Consider the following 26,956-nt stretch of genomic DNA (forward strand, 5'->3'; position numbering starts at 1 on the left):
TCAAAGGTGAAAGGTGTCTGAAAGCAGCAGAACAAAATTGTGCAATATAAAAAAAAACTTTGCTCAAGGCATTCTTGAGATACTGCATTAACAATAATGTGACAGATGAGGCCACAGTGACCTTGACCTTTGACCTAGGACAACCATATCTAGGGAATTTGGGAAATCCTTGAGTCCAGGTAGACGTGTGTGCCAAATTTGAAAAAAAAAATCCCTCAAGGCGTTCTTTAGTTATATCATTAACATGAATCCATCAGATGAGGTCACGGTGACCTTGACCTTTGACCTATGACCACAATAATTTAATAAGTGCATTCTAAAGTCCAAGTGGACATTTGTGTCAAATTTGAACAAATTCCCTCATTGTGCTCTTGAAATACTGCATTATCAAGAAAGCAACAGACAAGGTCACGGTGACCTATGACCACCAAGTCTAGAGTATTAGGGAAATTCTTGATTTCAGTTAAACATTTGTGCCAAATCTGAAAAAAATCCCTCACAGCATTCCTGAGATGTTGCATTAACAAGATAGATACACACTCAACCTGAAACATAATACCTCTGGCCATGGCCAACAGGGAGGCCTAAAAATAAATAACAAATAAATAAAATAGATCTTTTGAAGGGGTGACAGACTAACACATTGACTGTAATATTTCATGGCATTCATTGACAAAATGAAAAAAAATATAATTTGCTTTATCCTGCAAACCTGCCAGATGTGATCCCAGCCAGCGTAGGACCTAAACCCGCCTAATCCTGCTGTGTAGGTTCTCAGAATTAAGGGGCAGCTGAGGTTGTGTTGTGCCGGATAATTTATATTAGTCCCTCATGCTGTGGGACATAATGCATCTGCATAAAGTTAATATAGTCAGCTAATATAACCATACATCAGTGAGGTGGCGCTGCTGCTGATCCCTGCCGGGGAGTTGTTTTCGCTATCTGTGGCGAATGAAATGCTTTCTTGTAAAGCTCCTCCGAGGCCCTATTTCCAGGTTTAGTGAGTGTGTGTGTGTGTGTGTGTGTGTGTGTGTGTGTGTGTGTGTGTGTGTGTGTTTGTGACATATTTAAGTGGTAGAGAGAGTCAGTGGGTGTTGTTTTTCCTCTTGTGGCTCGACTGTTTTTAATCGCCTGACATTTGGCGGTCTTGTTTTAACAATGTGAGTCGGGAGATGGAGACGGCACAGGGGGAATATTGATAGACAGACCAAAATACTGACAGGACAAGTGGAGACTCAGACACCATCTGTATTGACAGAGGGCGGTAATTGATTAGTCATTCATGCCACTGGGCTCCCCACTGATAGGAAAGGGACAGAGACATTCACAACAAAGTCCTTTTACTTGACTTCATCTTGAAGGCTTTGGGCAACTCTTTTGTCTCTCTTTCGTTCATGGTTTATTAGTCGATGATGAGTGATGCAGGGAGAAAAGACGAGACGATGTAGCTGGATTTAAACACAAAGACGGGGTTTGCTTCGTATCTCCCAGCGCCACAAAAACAGCCCGCTTTCTTTTTTTACGTCTGTGTGGACTTTCAATAACCGTCCCGCCTCATAATCGCTCTGAGGTTATTATTGTGAGTGTTGTTTATTCAGTCTCTTACCTTCTTGTCAGAGAGCCCGGACACTGTGTCGATATATTGCTCCTGGATCATGAAGGCGGCCAGGTTGGCAGTGTAAGAGGCCAAGAATATGACAGCAAAGAAGGCCCACACCAGGACCATGATCTTACTGGTGGTGCCTTTAGGGTTTTCAATGGGGACTGAGTTGTTGAAGACAATGCCCCACAGCAGCCACACTGACTTCCCGATGGTGAATGTTGGACCACCAGGAGCTGAGGAAACACAAGGAGGAGGGAGTCAGAGAGGCTGTTTCTGTGTAACTTAGTAAATAAAGTAAATGTGAAGAAATCTTTAGCTCAAAGTGAGAAAAGAAGGGGCTCTGTTGAGGAATTTCTTAAAAGGTCTGGTTCAAAGAATCATATCCAAAAAGAAAGTATTCAAGAGGTGTGTCATAAGATACACTCAAGACAAAAACACTGATACTCTTAAAGTTGTTTTCATAAAAGGGGAAGGCAACAAGCAACTTAACAAGACATGGCCAAGGCAAATTACAACAAAATAACCTGAAAATAAGCCAAAAAAAGGGGGGAAAAAAACGACAAAACAAAATAACAAACAAGAAACTAACACATAAAAAGCGCTGGAATTATAATATTTATTTTATATATTTTACTATATTAAAAGAAGTAAATTGTAGCTGTGTTCACAGTTCATTCTTTGTAGAAGTTATTAAGAAAATATGTTTGGTGAAACAACCCTTTAAGTCGACAGTTTTTGCCATAGATGAACCAACCGACTGTTAGGTCACATATTTGTTTCTACGCGTTCCCTCATCAAGCAATGTCCACTGTTCGCCATGTAAGTAGTCACGATCCATCTCACGCCTTTCTGCAAACTTCCAAACAACAGAACAATTTCACAGCCTCAGCCCGTTTTCCATCGCTCTCTGCCACCGCTGCTCATGTGCAGCAACGGAGGGTGCCACCGCCATCAATCACACTTCGATTAGCGTGGCGACGAATGCTAATTAAAACAGGAAAATGACCTTTCGGACTCAGAGACGCGGCACGCTCTGTCAGCGCTGCATTCTGGGATTGATTAGCTCTCTCCCCAAAAAGCCTGTTGAGGAACTCTTAACGTTGCAGGACGCAAATTAAGTACATTTCATGGATCTTTGTTTCATATTTGACCGTTTCTGGCTATTTTTTGGTGCAGCAAATTAAAATTTTGTCTGTGCCAGAAAACAGCAGACAATGAAAAATGTGTGAATTAACAAAATATAATAACCATGGGAATTTGTGGGATAAATATGGACGTTTTAGTGATCATCCGCCCCTCTTTCATTCACTATACTCAGGAGGAAAAATCTCTACCTGCAAAAGTGAAACAAAGAGGTTTAAAACTCACCTTTGGCGCTGACCAGACTGCGGTTGTAGCCGACTGGACTGAAGTACTCAAACACAAAAACTGTCACTGCCACCACGGTCAGGCACATCACAAACATCATGACCCAAACCGCCGGGCTGTAGGGCTCTGGAGGAGGAGAGGAAGTGAAGGAACAAACATACAGGATTAACGTAAGGCTCTTTTGTACTTCCCGCTTCTAAACCTCAGCCTGTCATGGGGGTCACCATATGTGGTAGGAGGATAGCAAGATGAGAAAATGAGAAGACAGAAATACACTGTTCGGGATTTTGCGCTGAATTTTGTTGTTTGGGGTTTTGGAAAAGGGATTTAGGTGTGTGTGTGCAGCACGTAAGGGGATTTAGTTGTAGGCTACAGTTATCGGCGGGATAAAAGCTTAATGGGAAGTTTCCTGAAGCGTCGGCAGAGACAGAACTCGGTTAAGTAGGCCATCCTGGGAGAAAGTGGTGAGGATAAAGATGGCAGACATGCACTATACATCAAACTCCAGGATAATAAGTGTTAAGATGGGTTTGAAATGAAGCTGTAGAATTCGGTGGGAACATTCGGGACGTGTCCCTACAAACTTCCAGCAACTACCAAATATTTTTATCATTTTGACAACTAGAATTACCAAGTTGCACTTACAGTTTACATCCATGTCTGTGAAATCATGGATGCTTCACACACATCTTCCCCCCAGCAGCACAGAAGTTTTATGAGATCACCATGACCTTGACCTTTGACCTTTGGCCACCAGATTCTAATCAGGTCATTCTTGGGTCCAAGTGGACATTTGCGCCAAATTTGAGGGGACTCCCTAAAGGCCATCTTCAGATATTACCTGTGTATACCTCTGGGTCATCTCTTCTTTTGGTGCTCATTACCTTCCCATGGTTTTGAATAAATAAATGGAGCCCAAGTTTCAAAAATTAAATAAATAATTTGATTGGATTTCTCTCTTTGCTGAGAAAGTTTGTGTGAAACAAATTAATAGCCCATCCCATATAGACGCCTATCCCAAATATAAGCCTGTTGAGTTCAGTGATTTAAGCACTTAATAGCCTGGGCTATTAATTGAAGTTTTATGGTAAATAAAGGCATTTCCACCAAAAATTGGTGCATAAAAAGTAACCGGAATGCAGAACATGAAGTGTTTGATACTCTATGTGACACTATATGTGAACCCCCTGGTTGAAACAAAACCTGCGTCCTTGGTTTGATCTAACATTGATGTGGAAGAAGAAGCAGTTGTTTTATTTTTACCAAGGAAGGCAGATGGTGAAACTGTCCCGTTGCTGCGGGCCACCATAACGCTGATGCCTGTCTCAACAAACGGCACGGAAAAGTCGATGATCTCCGAGCGCTCCTCATTGATAGTAAGAGAGCCGATGGCCATGTCAGCTCGTCTGTACACAACCTGAGAGAAGAAAGACAAAGACAGAAGATGAAAGTAGAGCGCTGTGGAGAAACAGTGAGGCACTGATACTGGGCAGCAGTGTAACAACATACTTTCCTGTATTTATTCTGCATTCAAACCAAACTATTTTTGGTTACTGTATAATTCTGTAAAATAGACCTGAGCGAGTTTATTTCATCACAACAACTTCACAGCGTCCCAGAGGAGAGGCTGCCAAGCTTTTCTTTGCTGAAAAGAGAGCAAACTCTGAATTTCATGAGCAATATTTTTCGAACATGGAAACCTCAATGCAGCAAACACTTTGTGCTCCACACTGAGGCGTGACTCTAATGACGACCGTCTGCAGAGAAACGAAAAAATATTTGTCTCATCATTCGAGCATCCAGAGAGAGAACATGCTGCATCTCAGGAGCCTCACTTCCAAGCCTGCTTTTCTGAAAAGAGGGAATTTTTGCAGGGAGGAATATGTTTTTATAAATGTAGCACACACACACACACACACACACACACACACACACACACACACACACACACACACACACACACACACACACACACACACACACACACACACACACACACACACTGCAGATACAGACCCAGAGCAAAGCGCCTGCAGGCACAGAAACACAAGCAAGAAGGCTCTCCTGAGGAACACCTGTTCAGGGTGTTTCACTCTCAGATGCAGCTGCATTTGATGTGGCTCTGTGTGTGGGAGAAAAGTGTGTATTAGGCTCCGTATGTATATGCATGGCCTCACACCACTGACCTAGATAAAAGCCATCAAAGAAACTCTCTCGGCCACGCAACGCTCCTGTCACTTAAGACACTGTGCATCATTACTGCTATTCCCCGAAATGTACTGGAGTGCAGAGGTGGAGAGAACGGTTCTGCTATGCAGGTTTCCGAGAAGTTATAACACTACATCTGTGTGACAGCGGTACAAATTACTTTATATTTAACAACTACAGCATATATAGGCTGATAAAATATGGATGCTGTAAAAAAAAAAAAAAAAAAGGGTCTGACATTTGCAACCGCCACAAGCAAGGGGACGAAAATGGGGAAGGGACCAAAAAGGGACCAAAAAGGGACCAAATTCTAACCTACAACCATCAATAACGATGCCCACACTATGGCTTTAGTCAACTGAAGCACATCTTTGTCAACCTAAATTGTACCTACTAGTCTTCAGCCAATCGACTGGTCAATGTGGTAAAAAAAACCTGCAAGTTATCTCTGGATAAACTAAATCGCCACAATACACTAAGTTCTCCCTTCTTGATGGTGTGTGTCTACTTTTTTTTTTATTAAAAACGGGGACTATTAGAGGGTGATATGTAATGGGAAATTCTTTCGTTTAGGTATGAGAGAGTGTTGACTAACGACAGATTTCTTTATAAAGTTATCTGCTCCTGGCACATTACTGCAAGTGTTTACATTACATAGCCTACACTACTACATGTAGCTACATGCTGTAATTACGAAATAATGTTGATAACTGATGTTGTTAATTTCTCACCTATTTCAAATCATATGCTAAAACATGTCCCATAGTAAGAATTTAGTTTTGAAGCTTTCATTGTGTTTTTCATGGGAAAAAGTGCCACTATATGCAGTCATTGCGTGGTTACAAGTACACAGTTACATGTAGCTATATGCTAAGATGAGCAAAACATGTTATCTATGTAGCAGATGTTTTAAATTTTCCCCAATTTTGGATTATATTCCTACAGGAACTTGTCTGGTTGTGTAAAGGAGCTTTTATTAGTGATTTTTAATATTCATATTTTTTACTTTTTTTGCTAAATTTAGTTGCTACAGTAGGTACATTTTTAAAAGGTATTCTTTAGTTTCCACATTCTTAAAAATTATAACTAGTTTTTATTTTTAGTTATTCTTGACCTTAAAGGGTTTTAGTGTTCCTAAAACCATGGGTCAACATTTCTTGGTCAAATCTAGCACACTGCACTTACCTCTAATGCAATTAGGGCATTTCATAGCCTAAAGCTGCATTTATTTTCGTTAGATCAGTGGATGAACACTAGGCTACTCAACCAAGCAACTCCAGCTGCTGTATTCAGGGATTTGTCTTTCTTTAAATAGCCCTCAGTCTCACCTCCCCAATCATGCCGTTCCAAGTCCCACGGACCAGTTTGCCATGTTTCCCGTTGGTAACCAGGTAGAGGTCATAGGAGAACTTGATGGTGCGGGACAGTTTCTTCAGGATGTCTATGCAGAAGCCCTTACAGCACAGTTTGGTGTAGGACTCTGAGTGGCCGATGATGCTGCAAAAGGATGAGAAAAAGCAGTGTCACACATAGAGTAAAATACTATTTAACATCTTGTGATCAAAAGCAGCCTCTCTGGCAGCTGAAACTATCTTTAGACCAAAGCTGTTGTTTTTGCTTTGTTTCAGAGAGTGAGTGCTAAATAGTCGTGGGCTCTCATACTGACAGTGACCATCGTCTACGGCAGCGAAGTGAAGGGCAGGCGATGGTTGGTTCATTAGCTAAAATCAATGTCTGTTAACAAGGTGTCGATGGAGACGGAGGAGATGCCGAAAAATTGCAAACACACACACACAGCGGCAGTGTAATAGAGCCCAAAGTGGGTGGTTGAGTGACTCTGATGGCCTCTAATCAAAGGCCATTAAGGTGTGAAGCATGTGAGAGACACTTACTTCCTGTCTGTGGCCTCGCTACTTAATGGGGTGTGGAAAAAGAGAGGAGAAGGACAGGAAATGGTGAAAAAATAGAATTAAAAAAAACAAATAAACTGAAAGAAACAATGAAAGTTAAAAGACGACAGACCAAAAAGGACAAAACTTTATGGAAACTAGAAATAACGCCACAAAGTTGTATGCCTCCGTGCACCAGTCAAGATGCACTCACAGCTGACATCCATGTCGGTGAAAGCACACACGATCTATACAACTTTCAAGGTGGACACCCATGATTATTGTCACCAATTCAGTATCTGATCAAATGTCTCCTCTTCTGTTCCTGAGATACTATGTTAAGTAATGGTCAGAAAGGTGTTTTTGCAGAACATTATGATGTCACAGCTGACCTATGACCTTTTTGGATACTAACTTCATCATTATAACCTATGAGACATTTGTGTGAAACTTGAGCATATGAATTCATAAGTCATGGCCAAGAACATGTTTTATGAGTTCATTGTGACCTTGACCTTTGACCATCAGATTCTAAATATTTTATTCTTGAGTCCAAGTGGACATTTCTACCAAATTTGAGGACACTCCCACCTTTACTGCGTTCATGAAAATGAGATGTATGCAACTTCAGAGTGACCTTGACCTTTCATCACAAAATTCTAATCAGCTCATTATTGAGTCCAAGTGAATGTTTGTGTCAAATTTGTAGAAATTTGCTCAAGGTGTTGTTGAGATTCCATTTCACAAGAATGAGACTAATGTAAGGGCAACCTGACCTTGACCTTTCACCATCAAAATCTAATCAGCTCTTCCTTGAGTCCCCTCGAACGTTTGTCCCAAATCTTAAGGAATTCCCTCAAGGTGTTCTTGAGATTTTGCATTCAAGAGAAAGAGACAGAAAAGATCACAGTGACATTCACCTTTGACCTTTGACCACCAACATCTAGTCAAATTCTTGAATCCAAGTTGATGTTTGTGCTAAATTAAAAAAAAAAAAAAATTCTTTCAAGATTTTCTTGAATATCTTGTACACAAGAATAGATGGGACGGACAGATAAACCGAAAACATAATGCCTCCAGCCTCCAGCCTCAGCTATCACTAGCACAGAAGCATAAAAATAACATAATCACTAAAAGAAACACTAAAAAGTTAAAATTAGAATGATCAGAAAGGATGAAACTTCCTGGGGAAAAAAAAAAAGGTCTGTATGTATGATTGCGATAACCTCAGCATGTGTCAGCGTTAGAGCAATGAAAAAAAGAGCATGTAAGTGAATAAATGAGCGAGGCGTTTAATGAAAAAGAGTCAAGTGAGTACTAAGCATTCAAGTTGATTATTTTCAACAGCTTAAGAGTTCATTTCAGGCAAATTTTAAGTGTTTTTGAAAGGCTCACTTCTTTCACAGGAGTCAATAGCTCTGATAAACGCTGCGTTAATTAATTGCTGCAGGAGCTGGCCACCTGTCGTCATTATACACACTCCACTAACAATACACACACACATAAACACACTTAAATTGGGCCGTCTCTCTCTGCCACACACACACATGTAGTACAGTATCCTTGGAGGATTAGCAGCAGTTGTGTTGTGTTGAGTGTGTTCTCCATAAAATGCCCCAAAACTGGTGCAGCATGGAGTGAGGCACCATGAGGGAGTTAGACCGGAGAGAGAGGAGGATTCTCAGGTGAACAGCAGACAGGAAACACACGGCGATCAACCACCAGACGTGGCCTGACAGGGCGGCAGCTTCAGTTTGGAGCGAAAGGAGGGCAAGAGCAAAGGAGGACAGATGGAGGAGGAGGAAGGAGAGGAGGGGGATAATTGAAATAACCACCACTGTGATCACGTAAGAATGACGAGGGAAAGTTAATGTCCTACAGTCAAAGCAAATGGGGACACTGTCATGTTGAATTCCTGTTGCCACAAAGATGCAAGCAAACTATTGTCCAAAAAAATAATTTTATGCTCCTAGCATGACAATTTATCTTAATTGGGCCAAAGGGACCACACCATTAAAAAGAGCCCCAGAGTCGGACCGAAAGCACACAAAGGCTGCATCCAAATGTTCACACTTAACCGCAAGTGCAGACTCGTGGACTATACAGGCGGAGAGTCTGTGAGCACTAAGGGCCATCCAAATCCCGATTCACCCAGTCCACAAAGGGCCTGAAGCAGACTTTCTGCAGACCTCCGGAGTGTCTGTTTGGGATACAGGCTGCACTAGACTTTAAAGATTTAATTACCAACAGTTCATAGTGATACAAACATAAAGTTGTTGTTTTTCCAACTGCCAACATAAACAAACTTGTCATTGTATGCCTCCTTTTGTCTGTCTAGACTCATCATATATGTAGCGAAGACTTTGAGAGAATCCAAGAAAGGGTATTAGGTGTACCTTTGGTGAAGTGTTGATGTTTCCAACACATCTTTAAGTTGGCATCACAGAAGATTTAACCACAATGTCACCAAAGTGTTAGTGTCACCAATCATGACCAAAATTCTCCCCTTCTGTTAATGACTTATGACATTCAATAGTAGCCATAAAATATTATAATATCATATATTATAATAATATATAGTGAAATTGACATTTAATCCTAGATATAAAATGTCATGACTTCACATTTGCGCGATTTTTTGGCATAATTAGCATAATAGTTCTTGAGTTATGGCCAAAATCGTGTTTTGTGGGATCACAATGACCTTGACCTTTGACTACCAAATCCTAATAAGTTTTTAAGAAATACTGTCTAGGAATTCATAAAATGGGATTGACAACCCAAAAACAAAATGTCTCATATAAACATACAAAAAAAATAAAATAATAATAAAAATAATGAATGTGTATAACAACAGCTGAACTTCGGTGTTTTTTGCTAAATCATTGCAAAGTTTTCCAACAGTTTTTGTGCTACCAAACTTGGGTGTTTTCAGTCAAAACATGTTTTTGTTTAACAACAATCAAGTTATTAGTGCCTTAACAGAACCACACCTTCATCACAGCGTTGTTAAGAAACCTAAAGTTTGAATGTATGCAGTACAAAATAATAAAACAAAATGTAACATATCCATGGTTTACAAAAGTGTATACTCTGAAAAAAATTCTGGCAAATGAGTTGGGTCACCTGACATGTGGCTTATTGGCTATCACCGACCATAACATTTAATTTTTGCTTTTTTAACCTTGACCATGATCTTTACCTCACCCTTACTATGGTTTACTTGCTAAAACCAAAATGCTTCTTTAACATTATACATAATTTCCAGATATTGTAGACAAATAACAATATAATGTGTTTGCTTTACACTGATATAAAACAGAAAAAAAATCTGAGAAGCAGCAAATTTTTGGCATTTCTGCTGGATAAATTGATTAAAAAAACAAGCCAATTATCAAAATTCTGAGCAATTTCATGTCAACAAACAATCGGATTATCAACTAATTTAGCATCTGTTTAGTGCATGTCATGCTAAAATACAACATAATATATAAAGTAGGATTTTTAGAGTGCAATTCCAGCTTTTAATCGGCGCAGAGAGGTAGGCTCAGCTTTCTGGCAAAGGAGGCCATCATCTGTCCAAAGAAAGGATTTTTAATGAGCAAGACAAAAAGTTCTAATCACGCTAAACATCTGCTCTGCGGGGAAGCAGACCACACAGCAAGATTAACTGATTTATATAGCAGCAGCCCTCTCTCTACCCCTCTCTCTTTCCTTCTCCCTGTTTGTTGGTCAACGTCCAAATGGGACATGCCAGCTTGAGAGAAATGGTGAAAGAGAAACAGAAAGCGGGTAGGATGGGATAACATTGTCCCATGCTATGACAGATGTCCCCATGTTGGACAGATAAATCTTCTTTACTGGCAATCAATGTGCCATCGCACCCAACAACAGCCGCTACATATCTCTCTCTATAATTAATATGCCAACCATGGTCAGCTCTGCAATCTGCATGGCCGATACATACACACACACACACACACACACACACACACACACACACACACACACACACACACACACACACACACACACACACACACACACACACACACACACACACACTGATACATGTGGAGTCACTGGAGTGAGCATGAACATGGCATTTACAGCTTGGATAGTTTGTTTTCTGTTGTTGGGGTGATTAAAAGTTGATCAATCTGTGCACATTAATTTTTATAATGGATGTCTAATAATTCAGCACAAGTTACGGTGCTACATGTGGGGCTGACAGGGTAAAAGTTACCACACAGTCTATAACATCACTTTCAGTGTCAACACTAAAGCCTGGCATTCCCGCTGTACCATTTGAGCTTGTTTCTGACCTGATTTTTGAGCTGCATGTTTCATTTTAAAGGCAGACTGAATTTCATCGTCAGGCCCTACACAGCTGAAGCAGAGCCATGAGTCGATTCCCCAAAATCAGTGGCCTTTTTAGTCACTCAATACAGTGTATACCCAGGTAGTTTTAAAGCTTGTCTCTGCAACTAACTTTCTAGCTATTGTGTGTGTGTGTGTGTGTGTGTGTGTATGTGTGTGAGAGAGCAAGACAGAGAGCAAGAGAAAGAGAGAGAGAATCAAAACTTGGACTGATTCTTTTAGCAGAAAAATAGACTTTTAAGATCTTTGTTTCTACATACTCCGTACTGTAAAATTATAAAAACTCACCGTTTTTTTTTTTGCATTGCTTTTTTTATGAGTTGAAAGAAAAGATTTAAGGCTTTTTTCTATCTGCACAAAAAGACACAAAAGACAAATCAAATTTTGTTCAAAAATGTGTTAAAATTCAACATTAATGAGTACTTGTGCCTTTGCACAGACAATCTATCCACCTGACAGGTGTGGCATATGAAGACGCAGATTAAACAGCATACCTGTCCACAAAAAACTGCCTTGGGATGGTTACAATGTAATGCCACTCTGAAATGTGCAGTCCTTGATCTTCTGTTTCCTCATAAAAAGTGGGAGCAAAATCAATACATATTTTTGTTTTTGTTATTGTATGTTTTGTGAAGCAGTTGTTAAAAGTAGTCCTGGTTATACAATAGTATGGCTCTACTCAGGGGTAAACTTCCTGCTACAGGTAAACAACATAACAGCATAAATACATAATAACATGATCAATATCAAGCAGAGAGCTCCATCGAGAATTAAGTTAGAAATAATAAAACTCCAGAGAGCAGAGAGGAGCTACAGCAGGTGAAGGTCGGGGTGAACCCTTAAATAAATTACCAAATCAGTGCGGTGAGATGTGGTGGGTGCAGTGTTGTTCACACTTCACATGAGCTCAAAGGTCAGTAAACACATATTAAAGTGAACTTGCACACATCCATAGTTCACAGTTTTAAATTTTTTAACTTAGTTCACAGTCCTAAAAGCTGAACTAGTTAATTTCATTATTTTTTTTCTATCGTTTTAAATTTGTTGCTGATATTCTGAGTTGTTTGTTCAGACCCAGTGGACAAAATTTGCATAAAAATGAGAGTTTTTTTTCTGTTGGATTAATACTGCGCTCTTTTATTGCATTCATGCACAACATTGTGTGAATGTGGCATTAATAGGTAAAGAACTGGCAACAAATTTCATGTTTTGTCTCTTCTATAATTCCTCAGTCTGTTTTCATCTGCAGGTTGACAATTAAAATGCATTTCTATGCCCTTTGACGTGTAATATCGATGCCAAAGTCACCTTTTAACGTCTTTATTAGACCCTCCGGCTTTCAAATAATTGCAACGTAAACTCATCCGGGCTAGTACTTAGAGCGGAGGTGGACACGTTGAATAAAATTGTACTTTGACCAGAATACCGCAGTTTGTGTCCCACGCGAAACCAAGGGTGGAGGTTGCTGGTTGTTGCACATTGACATCACTCACATGATGTATTTAGGTCACATTATGTTATGTAGAAAACATACTTAGTTTTAGCCAAAATATAATCATTTTTCTAAATCTAACCAGGTAGTTTTGTTGCCTAAACCTATCGCAATAGTTTCAAAACATGAACCACAGGTTGAAATGTGTTTGCGTCACATAGAAATGCCAAAGGGTGCCCTGTGCGTCACTATGAGACGCTAAAGGGCATGACAAAGAATTGGTATTGGACAACCTGGGAATTGAAACAGGTTGGATTCCTGCCTCGCTTGCTATGCTGAACAAAACATGTCCTCTGCACATAATCACACATGATTAATCGACCCTCAGAAGGAGTACTTTTCCTCTGGTGTGCTATACATCCACATACCAGAAAACTGCTGAGAAGTCATTACATAAATTGATTTTATGCAACGCCTGTTTCCTTAAAGTCCATAATTCAAGCTGTCTATTGGGGGAATCAAATCTCAGTTTCTCAGGCGCTGTTAGTTATTGTCCACAGAAAATGCAACATGAAAGCTTTTAGAAACCTTGTCTGACTCTGGTCTCAACGGATGTCTCAAAAAATCTTAAAATATGCACACACATCCTAAAGAAACCCATAAAAAGACTTTGTAATCAAGAATTAGCATTTCATTTCCTGACAATGACGAACAAAGAAAATCACTTGAAATTATTCATTAACGCTAACTTGGCGGATCCAAGAAGAAACACAGTAATACGTCTGTGATCAGAAACGTGTGTGCCACCTCTGACTGATTATTCCAACATTATTGACAAACAGCAGGTCTGACGCATCACACTTTGTCTCAAATGTCATTCACAAAAGAACTGACTTTTAAATGTAAATGAGAAACTGCAGACAGAAAGCTCCTGAGGTGTTACTGGGTGGGAACCTCAGGTACAAGTTTTTGAGCAAAAAAAGAATCTGTTATAATATTCAATAAAAAGAAATCCATCTGAATAAATAAGGTCCAAAACTAATATCACATGCACACTTAGGGGTTCAATCCAAAATCAAATTTAATTTTTTTTTTCTGTAGTACTATTTATCAATTTAGAGTGTTTTAGTGTGAGTTGCAGAGTGTTGGAGATATCAGCCATACAGATTTCTGCCACTCTTTCTCCATTATTATGGAAATAGATTTGGCTTGTGAAGCTCAAAGAACCAAATAAATAATCCACAAACCTTGTTGTAAACCTTAAAATTTCATGTAGGAACTATTTTCTCTCAACTGAACTGCAGCCGCCAAACATATCGCAGAATTACGTCTGCATCTACTGTTAGTTCACCTAGCACCACTGAGCCCGCTAATGTTACAGCTTTGCCAAAGACGGCGCCATTAAAGTTTACATCTCGCGCTGTCACAAGCTCAAGCCACTCGTCCATGAGTATATGCACACTTCCTTCTGCGTAGTAATACAGTTGGCCAACACATTCTCACTTCTAACTCGTCACATAGCTTGATCAATGGCCCTACACTTCAAACTGTGACACTCTAGGTCCCCCTTTAGCATCAGGTTTGGACGCTTAAGGACAGCATGTCAATTTCCATTTGTTACATAAATAGTGACTTTTCAAAATAAACTTGGAATGTTGGCTTCCTCATCAAAACTACTTGGGCTTAGGCATCAAAACTAGCTGGTTGGGTTTTGAAAAAAGATCACAGCTTGGCTTAAAATAACTGCATTTGTCAGTTAATGACTTGTCACATGATGTATGTGATGTGACACATATGCCATGTTATGTTGCATAAGAAAATGAAACAAAGCTCAACATTTCACATGGCACACAGACACCAGTCTCCTAGGTGAAAGTCCTGTGTCCGTTTGACCCATTTGACAGCCCAACCTACGTCAAACGCTCTTTATGCTATGTCACTGCTGCCTCTCATACAAAGGCTAAAGAGTGCCCTGTGTGTCAGAATCAGACGCTGATGCTGTGTTGGCGCATCTATTTTGGCACAAAGAAAAATGTTCCATCATGAAACTACTCAAAACAGGGTCTGTGGATTTTCTTGAGTAACTGGATCATGATTTCTGGATGGAGATGTTTGTTTTTTTCTGTTCTTCTCTTACATACCACTACAAGTAAGATCAATAATAGGGTGATCAAATAATCAATAATAGCAATAGTGTTTACAATAAATCTGAAATTTGCACACAATAAAGACAGTAAGTTAAGTTTCCTTTGTCAAATTAGAAACAGGATATAACTGAACAAGAAAAGCTTGGCTCGGAGTGTTTTAGTCGTACTTTGAGCTCCCATTTTTCATCTCAAAGAACATTCACTATTGATTTTAGAAGGATTTCAGAAATACCTTCACAGATTTGAAATGAGAATCAATTACAACCAAAATCGGTTGTAAAATATATTATGTGTTTTGTCAGACAGCCTTTGTTGTCAGTGTGGAAACAATAAAGCTAAAGTAGTTGACACTATTTTAACAACAGAGTGCAATTAAATTTATGACAGGCTTGAACTTCTATTGTCTGCGGTTGTCTGAACATAATGAAGATGCTGCGTATTCCTGACAAGCACCAGTTGTAGATAGTCAGAGGTAATAGCTGTTTAATGGCTGTTTTCTGCCATGCTGCAATCTGTGTTTGACACCAGAGGTGTGTTTTTAAAGTGCTTAGACACTCAGCACACACAATTACTCTGTGTTTAATGAAGTATGGAGGTTTGCAATGTCTACTCAGAGCTAAACTGGGGCAGAGACACAAAGAGGGAGGGTGCAGATGTCTGTGTGTAGGACTGGGGATCATTTGAAATGTTTAAATACTCGCACCCATATGTTAGCTAAGTTTTTGTATCTGTACTAAAATGACACTTTTCATTAAGAAACACATTATATATTTCTCTTATATGGAAGCCTGGACCCTTTTTTCCTCAGGTTTCCTACACATTCATTTGTTTGTGGTGACCTGCCATGATTAAAACATCTGCTACCACACACAGATTGCCCCAGGGATTAAGTTTTTTCTGTAGGATGACGTGGAAGTTAGCATCACCCTGGTTCCCTCGTAAAAAAGCCTATTTGACTTTTCTGTTGGATTTTGGATTAATATAGAATATAAGCTCTGTGGTAAACAAAAGTTTGTGATACTTAAACATTTTGTCCACCATAATTTTCAAAAGTGAACATTACTTTTATGATTTTTGAATAATAAATGCCATCACAAGAAGTAAAAAAACATTAGGTGATAAATGAACTACACTACAATTGCATGATTTAACGTTGCCACCACAACAAGGCTACAAAGTCGAGTTCAGTGCAATGACACTCTGAAGTGTGGGGTATTTACTGACATATTTTATGTTGTAGAAAAAAAATGTCAAAATCTCTTAAGCTTGTGTTAACCACAGACCTTATTTCAGGCTCCTAACCAAAAAGCCATTCAAAAAACCCATAGACTTTGAGACGAGGGAACTAGACGGCTCTCTGGGTTTTAGGACTCATTACAGGGACACTCTTTATATTTCTGGCACTGGACCCATTGTTTAGGAGCGCTGCTGGCATATACATACCATGCAGTCATTAATTGCACCTCTCAGAGCACAGAGCGTAGCCCTGGCACAGACGAAGCAGCAGAAAGCAAGACGCTATGAAAGTGAAACTTAACCATTCATTGTGCTGTGTCTAAAAGTTTGCTTTCACTCCTTCAGCAGCAGCTGCTCCTCTCATCTATCAATCTGATTAGGTCTGACCAGACTGACAGATCAATTATCCACCCCATGAGTCAAACTCCTTAAACTGCTGCTCAGGAAAACAACAACTCATGAAGCACTCCACCTGTTAGGTGTTACAGACCTGCAAAACGTCCACATTTACACACAACACACACAAGACAACAAAAAGGGAACCCTACCACCACCAAACTTACATTGCAAAATCCAAATTTCATGATGCCCTCTCCTTCCTGTACCAATGCTGCATTCCATTTTCCTCGGGAGTCAGTGATGGGAATCACATCTGAGTAGACCACATTTCAGCAGTTGCAAAACCAAGACAATACCAGTTCTAGCCAGGCGAGCCATAATTAGAAACACCAGTCCATAACAACACACTACGCTATATTTCAAACACTGAGGAGCAGCTATCTTAGATTTTGAGGTTGGGGTTAATAAGGTTCTTCCAATTTTCGATTCAGAAACCAACTTTATCGGTTATTCCAGTTGAATCTACAACCCAGAACTCGGAAATTACAACTTTCATGCTCAGAGGAATGCACCACAAGAATGGCTTGACAGTATCCTTCTCTTTGTTTAAAGAGGTCAAAACTCCAGGAACATTTGTCAAAAGGACAATTTCACAGTGAGACCAACGTGTTTCGGGTTGCGGGACAGATGTACAGTGCAACACAGATGGCAACCAGGACTTAGGGGGACCTTGAATAGAGGTTGTTTTTATCAGCCAATAAAAAAGGAGAATCTGACCAACATTCAGTAGTTGTGTAGTTGACAGTTTCCCATACCCTAAAGGGTTCAATACCAAGCCCTACCTGTGTCTGCATGTCTGTGTCTATGTGTGCATATCTGTACAGAAGTATGTTTGTGTTGCTGTGTGTACCCCTCTGAGTGATTGGACTGGCGCCTGCAGGGTACTGTGTTGCGGACACATGTGCCGGTGCCCGGGTCCACGTTTTCCACCATGACAAAGGGATGTTCCTCCAGCGTGGCCACAGTGAGGTGACGGTCATCGGACACCTGCTCCAAGAAGCTGCCGTACCGAGGCCAAACTGGGTAGCGAACTTGAAGGATCCCTCGAGCGTATGTACCCACCTGGAGAAGGAAGAGGAGGGACAAAAATCATCGTTAGCATGCACGAGTTTGAATCTCAGATTTGACGTTCTCTGCATATCAACGTCTTTGCTCTTCACCTGTCTTGTCTTTCCCTACTTCACAGGATGATTTTTTTTTTTTATTTTAAAAAGGGAAATTTGCATGTGCTGACCTGGAGGAGGAGGATTAAAAGATGAAAGCAAAGTTCATTAATGTACGAACGAGGAGACTTAAAAGTGTTTGAGTAAGACATTTGGGGAAAAAAAGAGCCAGGATATAAAACAAAGAGCAAACCAACTGAATCACATTAATAATACACCCCAGCATGTGTTGCCTTCAATCTGTATTCATTTTCCTGACTGATTATTCAATTATTAATTTTCCTTTTTCAAATGAATAAACAAATTGAAATGTCACTGTTCATAAATGGGAACTGTTTAAGTGATCAGTGCTACACATACAGTCTGTGTCTAGTCGTATTAAGGGTGTTTTGGTGAGGACGGAGAGGGCGAGGGGGAAAACAGTCATTTATTCCTGCCTGCAAATGCTGTAAAGCTCGATTTTTAAATTGACTTGAGAGACACTATTGCATTTATCATTGATATGATTAATTAAATTTATCATGATATCAATACCCATCAACCATTAACGCTATGATGTAATAGTCTAGCATCTAGCATTAGTGAAGTCCATGCACCCTTAAAATCAGTATATCAGCGACAAATGATACTAAACACCACAGGCCTACATTTTGATGATGTGCTATGCTGATATCAAGCAGTGACTTGCAACTTCAAGCTACTGGTTCTTGGAGCCTTACAACATGTTTACCAGTGGCTAAACAAACTGTCATGGTTTGGATAATCATTTTTGCTAAACAAGAGACAGCCACATCACCATCGCCAAACCCACCACACTCCATTTAGATGTATTGCATGTATAGCACAACTTATGTTCACATCTATTTGGGTAACTTAAAGGTTTATTTAAGCCAAACCAGAACTGATGATGGTTGGTACAGCAGAAAGATGAATAAAGATTGTTTCTGTTGAATTAAGTGCTTTTTACGGTGATAAATTCACTGTCTATTCACATGGACTCTGGTGGTTTTTACTGTAGCAATTTTGGGGGCTCTTCCCAGCTAAACTTACTCTTTGACAAAAGGACAAACTGATCTAATCCCTGTGAATTCTGTGAGACCTTGCAATTTCTGCCCAATTGCTGCAACTTCACAAGATTCTTATTCTGTGGGAAACACTGAAGCCTAATAATAATGAACTCTGAATCCATCACAACTTTTTTTTTTGTAATTTTCACTTGCCCCTGCAATTTCATATCAAGTAAACGCCCATAAACATTGCAACAACCATCGCATTTTTTTTCTTTTTATAAAAGCTGCTGTGAAATATGGCATTTCAGGGCACAATTATCCCAAAACCACTGGACAAAAACACTCTATCTCTGTAGGGATCCTTTCAATAATGATGTCATACATTTATAATAGCAATCTGGGTGTTTACATTGGAACTGGCCCACTCCGCTTAATACTGGACCACTTTCAAATAATGTTAGTCGCTTAAACACAAAAACATGGTAGCATAGGCTCCAGGTTGACAAAAAAAATCCTTAGTTCTGGATTTTTAGGTTTATCTGATGTGCAGAAAGCAACACAGCAACTGTTCAGCGTGGTCGCAAAGAGTTTTCCTCCTTGGTGTCAAGGATGCAATGCTTTGTGGGCGTTCCCATGAAGACTGACTGTATCTAGTTATTATCTGTGTCTTTGTGTTTAAAATATTTGCTTTTTTAGAACTTTAGTAATGAGATAAAAAAAAGTATTTTGTGTGAATAAAGCTTGTTGAACTGACTGGAACTGACAGACAGATATGCTGACGGATGAAGCGATACTGTAGGGAGGTAACAGTTGAAAAAAAAAAACAGCTTGAGTTTTTCAGTGTCAGAAAGAGCCACTTTGGAGCAGAATTGCTGTATAATATCACATCACACAATGAATAATCCCATCGATGTCGGCACTAAACTCAGCGAAACCCTCTCTGTGAGTGCCAAGACTGTTTGTCATATCAACCCAACCTAATGAGCCATACTGAGCTCAGCCAGCACTGACTCACTGCATGTGAAACTCGCTCCCTCACAGCTTTAATGAGACCTGTTTTTCATACCAGCTCTTGATTTGTTCTTCGGCTCGCTCATACTAGCGCTCTCCCTTCGTCATACATGGCCGATTTACAAATCCGCATGAAGGTACAGTGTGATGTGCGAGGCGACGATTCATTTCTCTGAACCATCTGTGAATGACAGAGTCGCAGAGATGCCAGTTGTGACAATCAATCATTTCAATCTGTCTTTTATGGGATGTCTCATCCACTCATGGGGCATCCTAGGAAGAAAATCTTTCATTCTTACACTGTTGGGAAGCAGTCAAAACTGTTATTGATTACTGAACACTGGGTTAAAACACAGTTTGAAAATCTTGGAATTTTCAGCACTTCATGTAAAATATCAAATTAAATCCATTATTAAACACATATTTTTAAAACTTCTTCCCAGCGCAGCCAATTCAAAAAAATGAAGTGCTCCACCTGAAAGTACACAGCTGTTGCTCTTTTGATGGACGCCACGCAAATGTAATAAAACATTTATAGACCTATACGCCTGATTTACTGAAATTCATCTTTTCTAAATAAATGTTTTTCATCACTTCTAACAGATGCTGTGATTATGTACTCTTCTCATCAGACCTCTGCGGCTTATCCAGAATGAACCACCACTCTTCTCTGTCCACTACACTGACTCCCTGTTGCTGCTCACATCCTGTTCAAACTGTGGTGCTGGCCAACAGGGCAGTGAAGTGAACCATTATTCAGAGGACCCTGTGGTCTCTCATCTCGGTCACGGCTCTTCTCAGTGGTGGAATGAGCTCCCCACTGAAGTCAAGACAGCAGAGTCACTGCCCTGTCTCCCTCCGCAGGCTTAAAACCCACCTTCTCAGACATCTCAACAACCTTTGCAAAACAAAGACCCATCTCTAAAGCACTTGAAAGCAACTGAACATGTGTTTAGTTATTTCTTTAAAAGGAATCCACCCCAGAATTTGTTGTTAATTAGTTACTTCTTAACTGCTTTCAAAGCACAAACTGCAAGCCACTTTGGAGGAAAGCACCTGCCAGATAAATGTAATGTAAAATGTTATGTCTCCACATGTTCAAACTTTTCATGCCTAAATACATTCAGCAAGTAAATGGTAAATGGACTGTACTTGTACAGCACTTTTCTAGTCTTATTGACCACTCAAAGCGCGTTCACATTACATCGTCACATTAACACATTCACACACTGGCGGCCAAGGCTACCGTACAAGGTGCCACCTGCTACTCATTAATCATTCACATGACCTCAAACGCCAATGATGCGGTATCGGGAGCAGTTTGGGGTTCAGTATCTTGCTAAGGATACTTCGACATGTTGCCCCTAAGTACGTAGGTGTAGTACAAGTAGGGACGGGGTTTGCCTTGTTTCAAGCCGATCCAACTGGAGTGGAGCGCCCGGTCAGCTACTTCTCCCAGAAAGTTCAATAAACACCAGCTTTGGTACTCCACTATCAAAAAAGAGACTATCACGCTGTTGTAGTCTCTCCAAAACTTCGAAACGTACATCGGGTCCAGCAGCCAACCACTTGTTGTTCACACTGACCATATCCTGTTGGCGTTCCTGACGCGTATGTACAACCACAACCAACGGCTCATTCTTTGAGCCTTGTTAGTGCAGGAATACAACCTTGTGATCACGCACAAAAAGAGCACAGATAAGGTTGTTGCTGACGCTCTTTCTGGGATGTAGGAAGAGTAGTTTCTGTGTATGAAACCCAGATCTGGAGCAATCGATTCATGATTTCTAGCAAATTTGCTTTGTGAGAAGATTTCCTAAAAAGACCAGCAGGCACCTGCAACTTATCCTCAATTCAACCGCAAGACCAAAATCAAAACACCGCCCACAACATCCCAGTTCTTTAATCTCTACACTGGGAACCATACTCTTCTCTTTTTTTTGTTTGCTCTTTTAAATTGTGTTGTTTTAACTTCTTGTACAGCACCTTGAAAATAAAAATGCCTCATTGGCTCCTAAATACTTCACTATGATCACCAGCTAGACGCTAACTTTGTCTTTCTGCCATTTGGTGCTGGGCAGGAAGCCAACAGACACTTTGTTAGAGCTTGTTGATAACTGCAGGTTTCAGCCTTTTAAAGCATCTTTTTTCTCTGTGTTGACTCTACAGGTGGAGGAGTAGAAGTGAGAACAGGAGAAGGAGAAAAGAGAGGAGGAGCCCAGCAAAGAAAAAATGGTCCAAAATGCCCAAAACGTCACTCAGCTGCACCCTTCAAACATGATAATGAATAACATGATGTTAAACTGTCAGGATGTCACAATGAAGGCCTTGAAAAGAGCAAGTACACCACAACCTGCCGTCATTATGGATGAGCTACATGACGCGAAGAGGAGGGAAGAACAAGAAGTGAGAGATCAGAATGTAATGAGGACGCAGTGAAGAGGACTCAGACTTTAGACACGCAGGATGTCTCGTAGTGCTGAACACACCTGAACATGACGACATGAGGGAGGGATGAAGTGCCGGCTGCTGAAGTGCGACTTAAAGATCTACACATACACATATACAAGCCAAGACCCCAGTTCAGCACAATTACATGTCTACGTTCATACACACACACATACATACACACCAGCCAGGAGGTGACATTGATAAAGTAGGTTGGTCTTTTCCAGGCCAGAAATAAATGAGTTCAACTGTAGCTGTGAGATTACGTTTCGGGGCTCTCTGTTTAGTCGCACTTTTTCAATACACCCTCGGGCTTTGAAAAGAGTGTGTGTGTGTGTGTGCGTGTGTGTAAAGGGAGTGAAAATACTCAAGAAAATTGGCAAGGCACGGTGACGATGAAACCGGAGTTAAATGAAGGTAATAGCTTCAGCAGGAAACATAGACACATATTATTGATCTAAAAACACGCCTTGTACCCTCAAATGTCTCTACTGGTTATGTTCAACGGATTATTTTGTGATCAGTTGTTTAGGAATAGATTTTTCTCCACATTCCCTCAACCAGCCTTTTATTTTCTGCTTTAAAAAAAATGCATCTTGACGTCTCCGATGCAACAGGCGTAAACTTGTTGCATCCAGCCGGAATATAAATGCAGGTCAGAGGGTTTTCAAGCTGTAGGACGCAGAGGGAGAGACGTGAGGCAAAGGTGCATGCTGGTGTTCTAAAAACAACAGGAAGATATTGTTTTTGTAGTCAGCCCCGCTGATTTGGCTCATTTTCCAACACGGTCAGCACAGTTGGAGCTGCAGACGTGGATGTGACACGCAGCTTGCAGAGGCAATTAAGAAACATAAAGACCCTTAGTGTTCAACAGCTGTAATTTGCATAAGAAATCTGCTTTTCTGCATCATAACTAGCCAAATTTGAACGCACAGATGTGATGCACATATTCTCAGATTCAGTGTGACTTAAATTTTAAGATTTTCATTATCTCGAGTCCATAAGAGATCATAGAAAAATAGATGCTTATCAGAACTGTGGAACTTGCCTGAGAAGAACCAAAGTAATCCAGTGACAGCTGTTTGTACAACTAGGGCAATATTGTAAACAGGAACTGCTAATAGCTAATTTGGCACATAATTAAAGGAGTACTTCACCCCACAAATTTGTGTATCAGTTTCTCACCCTGTGTTTTTCTTAGTTTTTGATAATTTTCTGATTATCCTCCCTCCCTTTTAAAATTCATCTTCAGGTAATTTTCTTGTCACTTTTTACTCTTTTCTCACTAATGACATTCACAATTCTTGTTAAGTTAGTTAATTGCCTTTTCCCCATGTTTTTGTGAGAAATCAAACAAATCTACTCAGGTTTCAAATACTTATATATAAATATAAATACCTATGAAAGGCGCCTCAATGTAGCACAAGAAAATTTATGTCGATATAGGTTTCAAAGGGTTAAGTTGCCCATCAAAAACATCTTTCTGTTTGGAAAGTACTTAGTATACTACTGGATAAATGAGACTTGTATTATCCTGGGAGTTTGTAAATGGATGTTTTGATACACTTTTACTGTTGTTATACATATTATACACATTTACTTGAGTTCATCAAGATTTCTCACCATTTTTGGATTCTTCAAGGCATTCGATTCAGTAATTGATATACAAATGGTCACTTGGGGGCAAAGTATTCCTTTAATGGTGTCAATTTGCCATATGTAAACAAAACCTAACCCTAAAAACCCTGAACCCTAAAAATAAAACTTTCAGTATCTCCTCACAAATGTCACTGTCAGCCTCAATAATCTGTGGGTCCATAGTGTGTTTGAGCCCTCTGTGTCTGCAGTAAATGAGCATGTAACAAAACAAACATCTAACTGTCCCTGTGCCGTCAGTACCAGCATGTTTTGTGATGGTGCCCAGTACCTTGTCCCAGAGTCTCTCCCGGTCCAGAGCGATGATGACCATTGATGGGTTGGAAAGGAAGCCTTGGCTGTTAAATGACAGATCTCTCCTCTCCCATGTCACATTCAGCATGTGCCTGCAACCCACAGAAAGTCGTACAAAGTATGAAGCGTGCAATCAAGGACTTGATTCTAAACTTAAACATTTGCATATTCATTTACAGATAAACACACACAATGATAACCTCCTACTTCAACCTAAAGCTCCCCTGGAGGGCTTAATCTAACGTGGGAGACAGGAAGGAGCTCATTAGGGGATGTGAGAGGCAGCTGATTGGCGGAGGGCAGAGTGTTCCAACAGAGTGACTGCGCTGTCTGTTGAGGTATACATCTTTGACAGACTCAGCCTGTGAATAATGAATCCAGGTCACTTTGCATTTCAGAACATGTAAAAAAAGAGGCGTAACATACTTTCACTTCATGTCGTGCAGCCGAGGCTGAGATCTTCTATCCATGCATCACTAACATTTGCCCTTTTTTCAAAATTAATTTAAATTTACTGACAAAAGAGTGACTCACCTGAACAGAGTGTTGTTGTCCGAGTGTTTAGCCAGTTTGGTGCAGTCGCCGTGTCCCTCAGGAATAAAACCAAACCGCTTCTTGAAGCTCTCAGCCCCTTGAGCTACAATGGCAACACCCTCCCTCACCCTCTGCCGCAAGCTCTTCCTCCACTGGTCCGTGATCACGCCAATAACACCGACGGGGAAGCTGACAGGTGGAGGGCTGTCGGGGTTGCCCACGGCCTGACTGGGGAGGATCCAGATGTAGCCTGGACCCAGCAGACCCACCTCAGCTGCCTGACGGAACAAGTACTGCGCCTCCTCGTAGGAGCAATAAGCCAGCAGGACCCGGGAGTCCACCTGCAGATAGAAAATAAGTCTGTCAGAGGGAAAACAGCCTGAACATGCAGCACTGCTGGAGGTCATCAGGAGCCTGTAGCACCAGCTGTTCCTTCAAACTTCAGCCTCATTAGAAATAAAGTAGAGACTTTAAATTTACTAAGTTTGCAGATTGCAATTGATCAAATTGCACAAAGTTCTTACATAGATATTAGTTGTAAATTTAAGTAGCAGGACAGGTTGCCAGACTATCACAGAGCTATTGAAATATAGCATTCATAACAATGTTTTCTAAATGTACAATGACCTGAATGTAAAATTGTTTGTGTTTTCATTAGGTTAGAATAAGCCCCTCATGTCAACAGGTCCACTTCCACAAGAGCCCAGGACGGACAAACCAAACACTGAGTTAAGTGACAACCTCCAAGGTAAAACATGAAGTCATCACAAAAGTGCCAAAAACAGCAGTTCCTTTAATGGCAATTTGAGGCTGGCTCCATTGACCCCCGTGTTAAAATGCCCAACTTTACAGCACAAATAAACATGTTTACAGCCTGGTACAAAAAACGATTTTGGTCTCTATGGCTAACTTCAACATTCATGACCAATGAACACAGGAAGAATTTTTGTATAAATTACCAGTTTAAATGTTATTAATGCTGAAAGGGATGGTTTGGGATTTTTGAAGTGGGTCTGTATAAGATAATTATGTACAGTCAGTGTATGATATACAGTAGCTGGTGGTTTGCAGAAACAGACAGGGTGCACACTCCACAGGGGTTGATATCAAAATGTATTTTAGCTACTGTAAAAACTGTACTGTAAATGTCTTTACCTCGCCGTCACACGGCCTTTTTCTTTGACTCTAAATTTCTCCACTGCAGGTCAGCTGATTAGTGTTATCACAGTTAACTACAGCTGTAAATACCCTGTGCTCATCAAGCTAGCAACTTGGATAAAGATTATCTCCACTCCAGTCCAAACATGGTCACTTCTGGCTCTAAGATTGCAACAGTCAAAACACCAAACTCAAAAACTACAACATGGTGACTACATCTTTCATTTCATTACACATTTTCATATCTCATTATACCTGCTGCAGCATGCGCTTGCTCTTCACGTCATTGGCTCCAACAGACATTTCCAGAGAAAGGATATCCTGCAGATTCCACAAGAAATAGGAGGTATCTGTGTAGGACTGAACTATATCCACAAAGGTGTCGTAGCCCGGCAACAAGCTGGTGATCACCGCAAACTCGCCCCAATCGTATTCCTCCATGAGCTAAAACAGAGAAAGAAATAAAGAAATGAAATAACAGTACCCAACATAATGAGGTTATAAAATGTGGAAATAAAGAATCAATGCAAAGGTAAAACTGTCTTTATTGTCTTGTCTTTATGTTAACCAACAGGCCATTAGGTAAGTTCAGCTTAGCATATAAAGACCAGAAAATGGAAGTTGTTTTTTTTCTGACGTCTTTTTTTTGTGTGTGTTGTTTTTTTTTTTAAAAAGGGTTAAAATATGTTAAATAGTGTCACTGATGGGCAGATTGTGTTATCTTTGGACAGAGCAAGGCTAACTAGTTACTTCTGTGTCCACTCTTTATGACAAAAGAGGCTAAACTAACTGGCTGCTTTCTACAGCTTTATTCATCGCAAAGAGAGAATTTGGTAGCAGCCCGATAGCGTGATTTCTGTGTAATCTGGCCTTTAGTTGTGGAAATGTTCACACCACATATTGACGTACAGTAAAAGTTTTGGTGTCACAGACCAAACCGAGATTATCCCATTGACTCACAAAGCATCATAAGCGTTAAGCCCTCTGATCTCATGAGAATTTGTACAGTTTATAAATACA

General features: G+C 40.3%; 1 protein-coding gene across 3 annotated transcripts in view; it reads right to left on the bottom strand.

Moving 5' to 3' along the window:
* LOC121958842 (glutamate receptor ionotropic, NMDA 2C-like) overlaps positions 1-26,956 on the bottom strand; it is a 71,392-nt gene that overhangs the window by 11,940 nt on the left and 32,496 nt on the right. For all 3 annotated transcript variants that reach the window (XM_088070198.1, XM_088070199.1, XM_088070197.1), the window contains 8 exons: positions 26,192-26,380; positions 24,779-25,119; positions 24,222-24,336; positions 17,513-17,724; positions 6,508-6,676; positions 4,235-4,388; positions 2,972-3,097; positions 1,607-1,836 (listed from right to left, as the gene is read on the bottom strand). In XM_088070198.1, coding sequence (XP_087926324.1) covers positions 1,607-1,836; positions 2,972-3,097; positions 4,235-4,388; positions 6,508-6,676; positions 17,513-17,724; positions 24,222-24,336; positions 24,779-25,119; positions 26,192-26,380 — 1,536 coding nt within the window. The remainder of the gene's footprint in view (positions 1-1,606; positions 1,837-2,971; positions 3,098-4,234; positions 4,389-6,507; positions 6,677-17,512; positions 17,725-24,221; positions 24,337-24,778; positions 25,120-26,191; positions 26,381-26,956) is intronic.

The sequence above is a fragment of the Plectropomus leopardus genome, chromosome 19 (genome assembly GCF_026936395.1).
Source record: "Plectropomus leopardus strain MGB_pleo_1.0 chromosome 19, ASM2693639v1, whole genome shotgun sequence".
NCBI lineage: Eukaryota > Metazoa > Chordata > Actinopteri > Perciformes > Serranidae > Plectropomus > Plectropomus leopardus.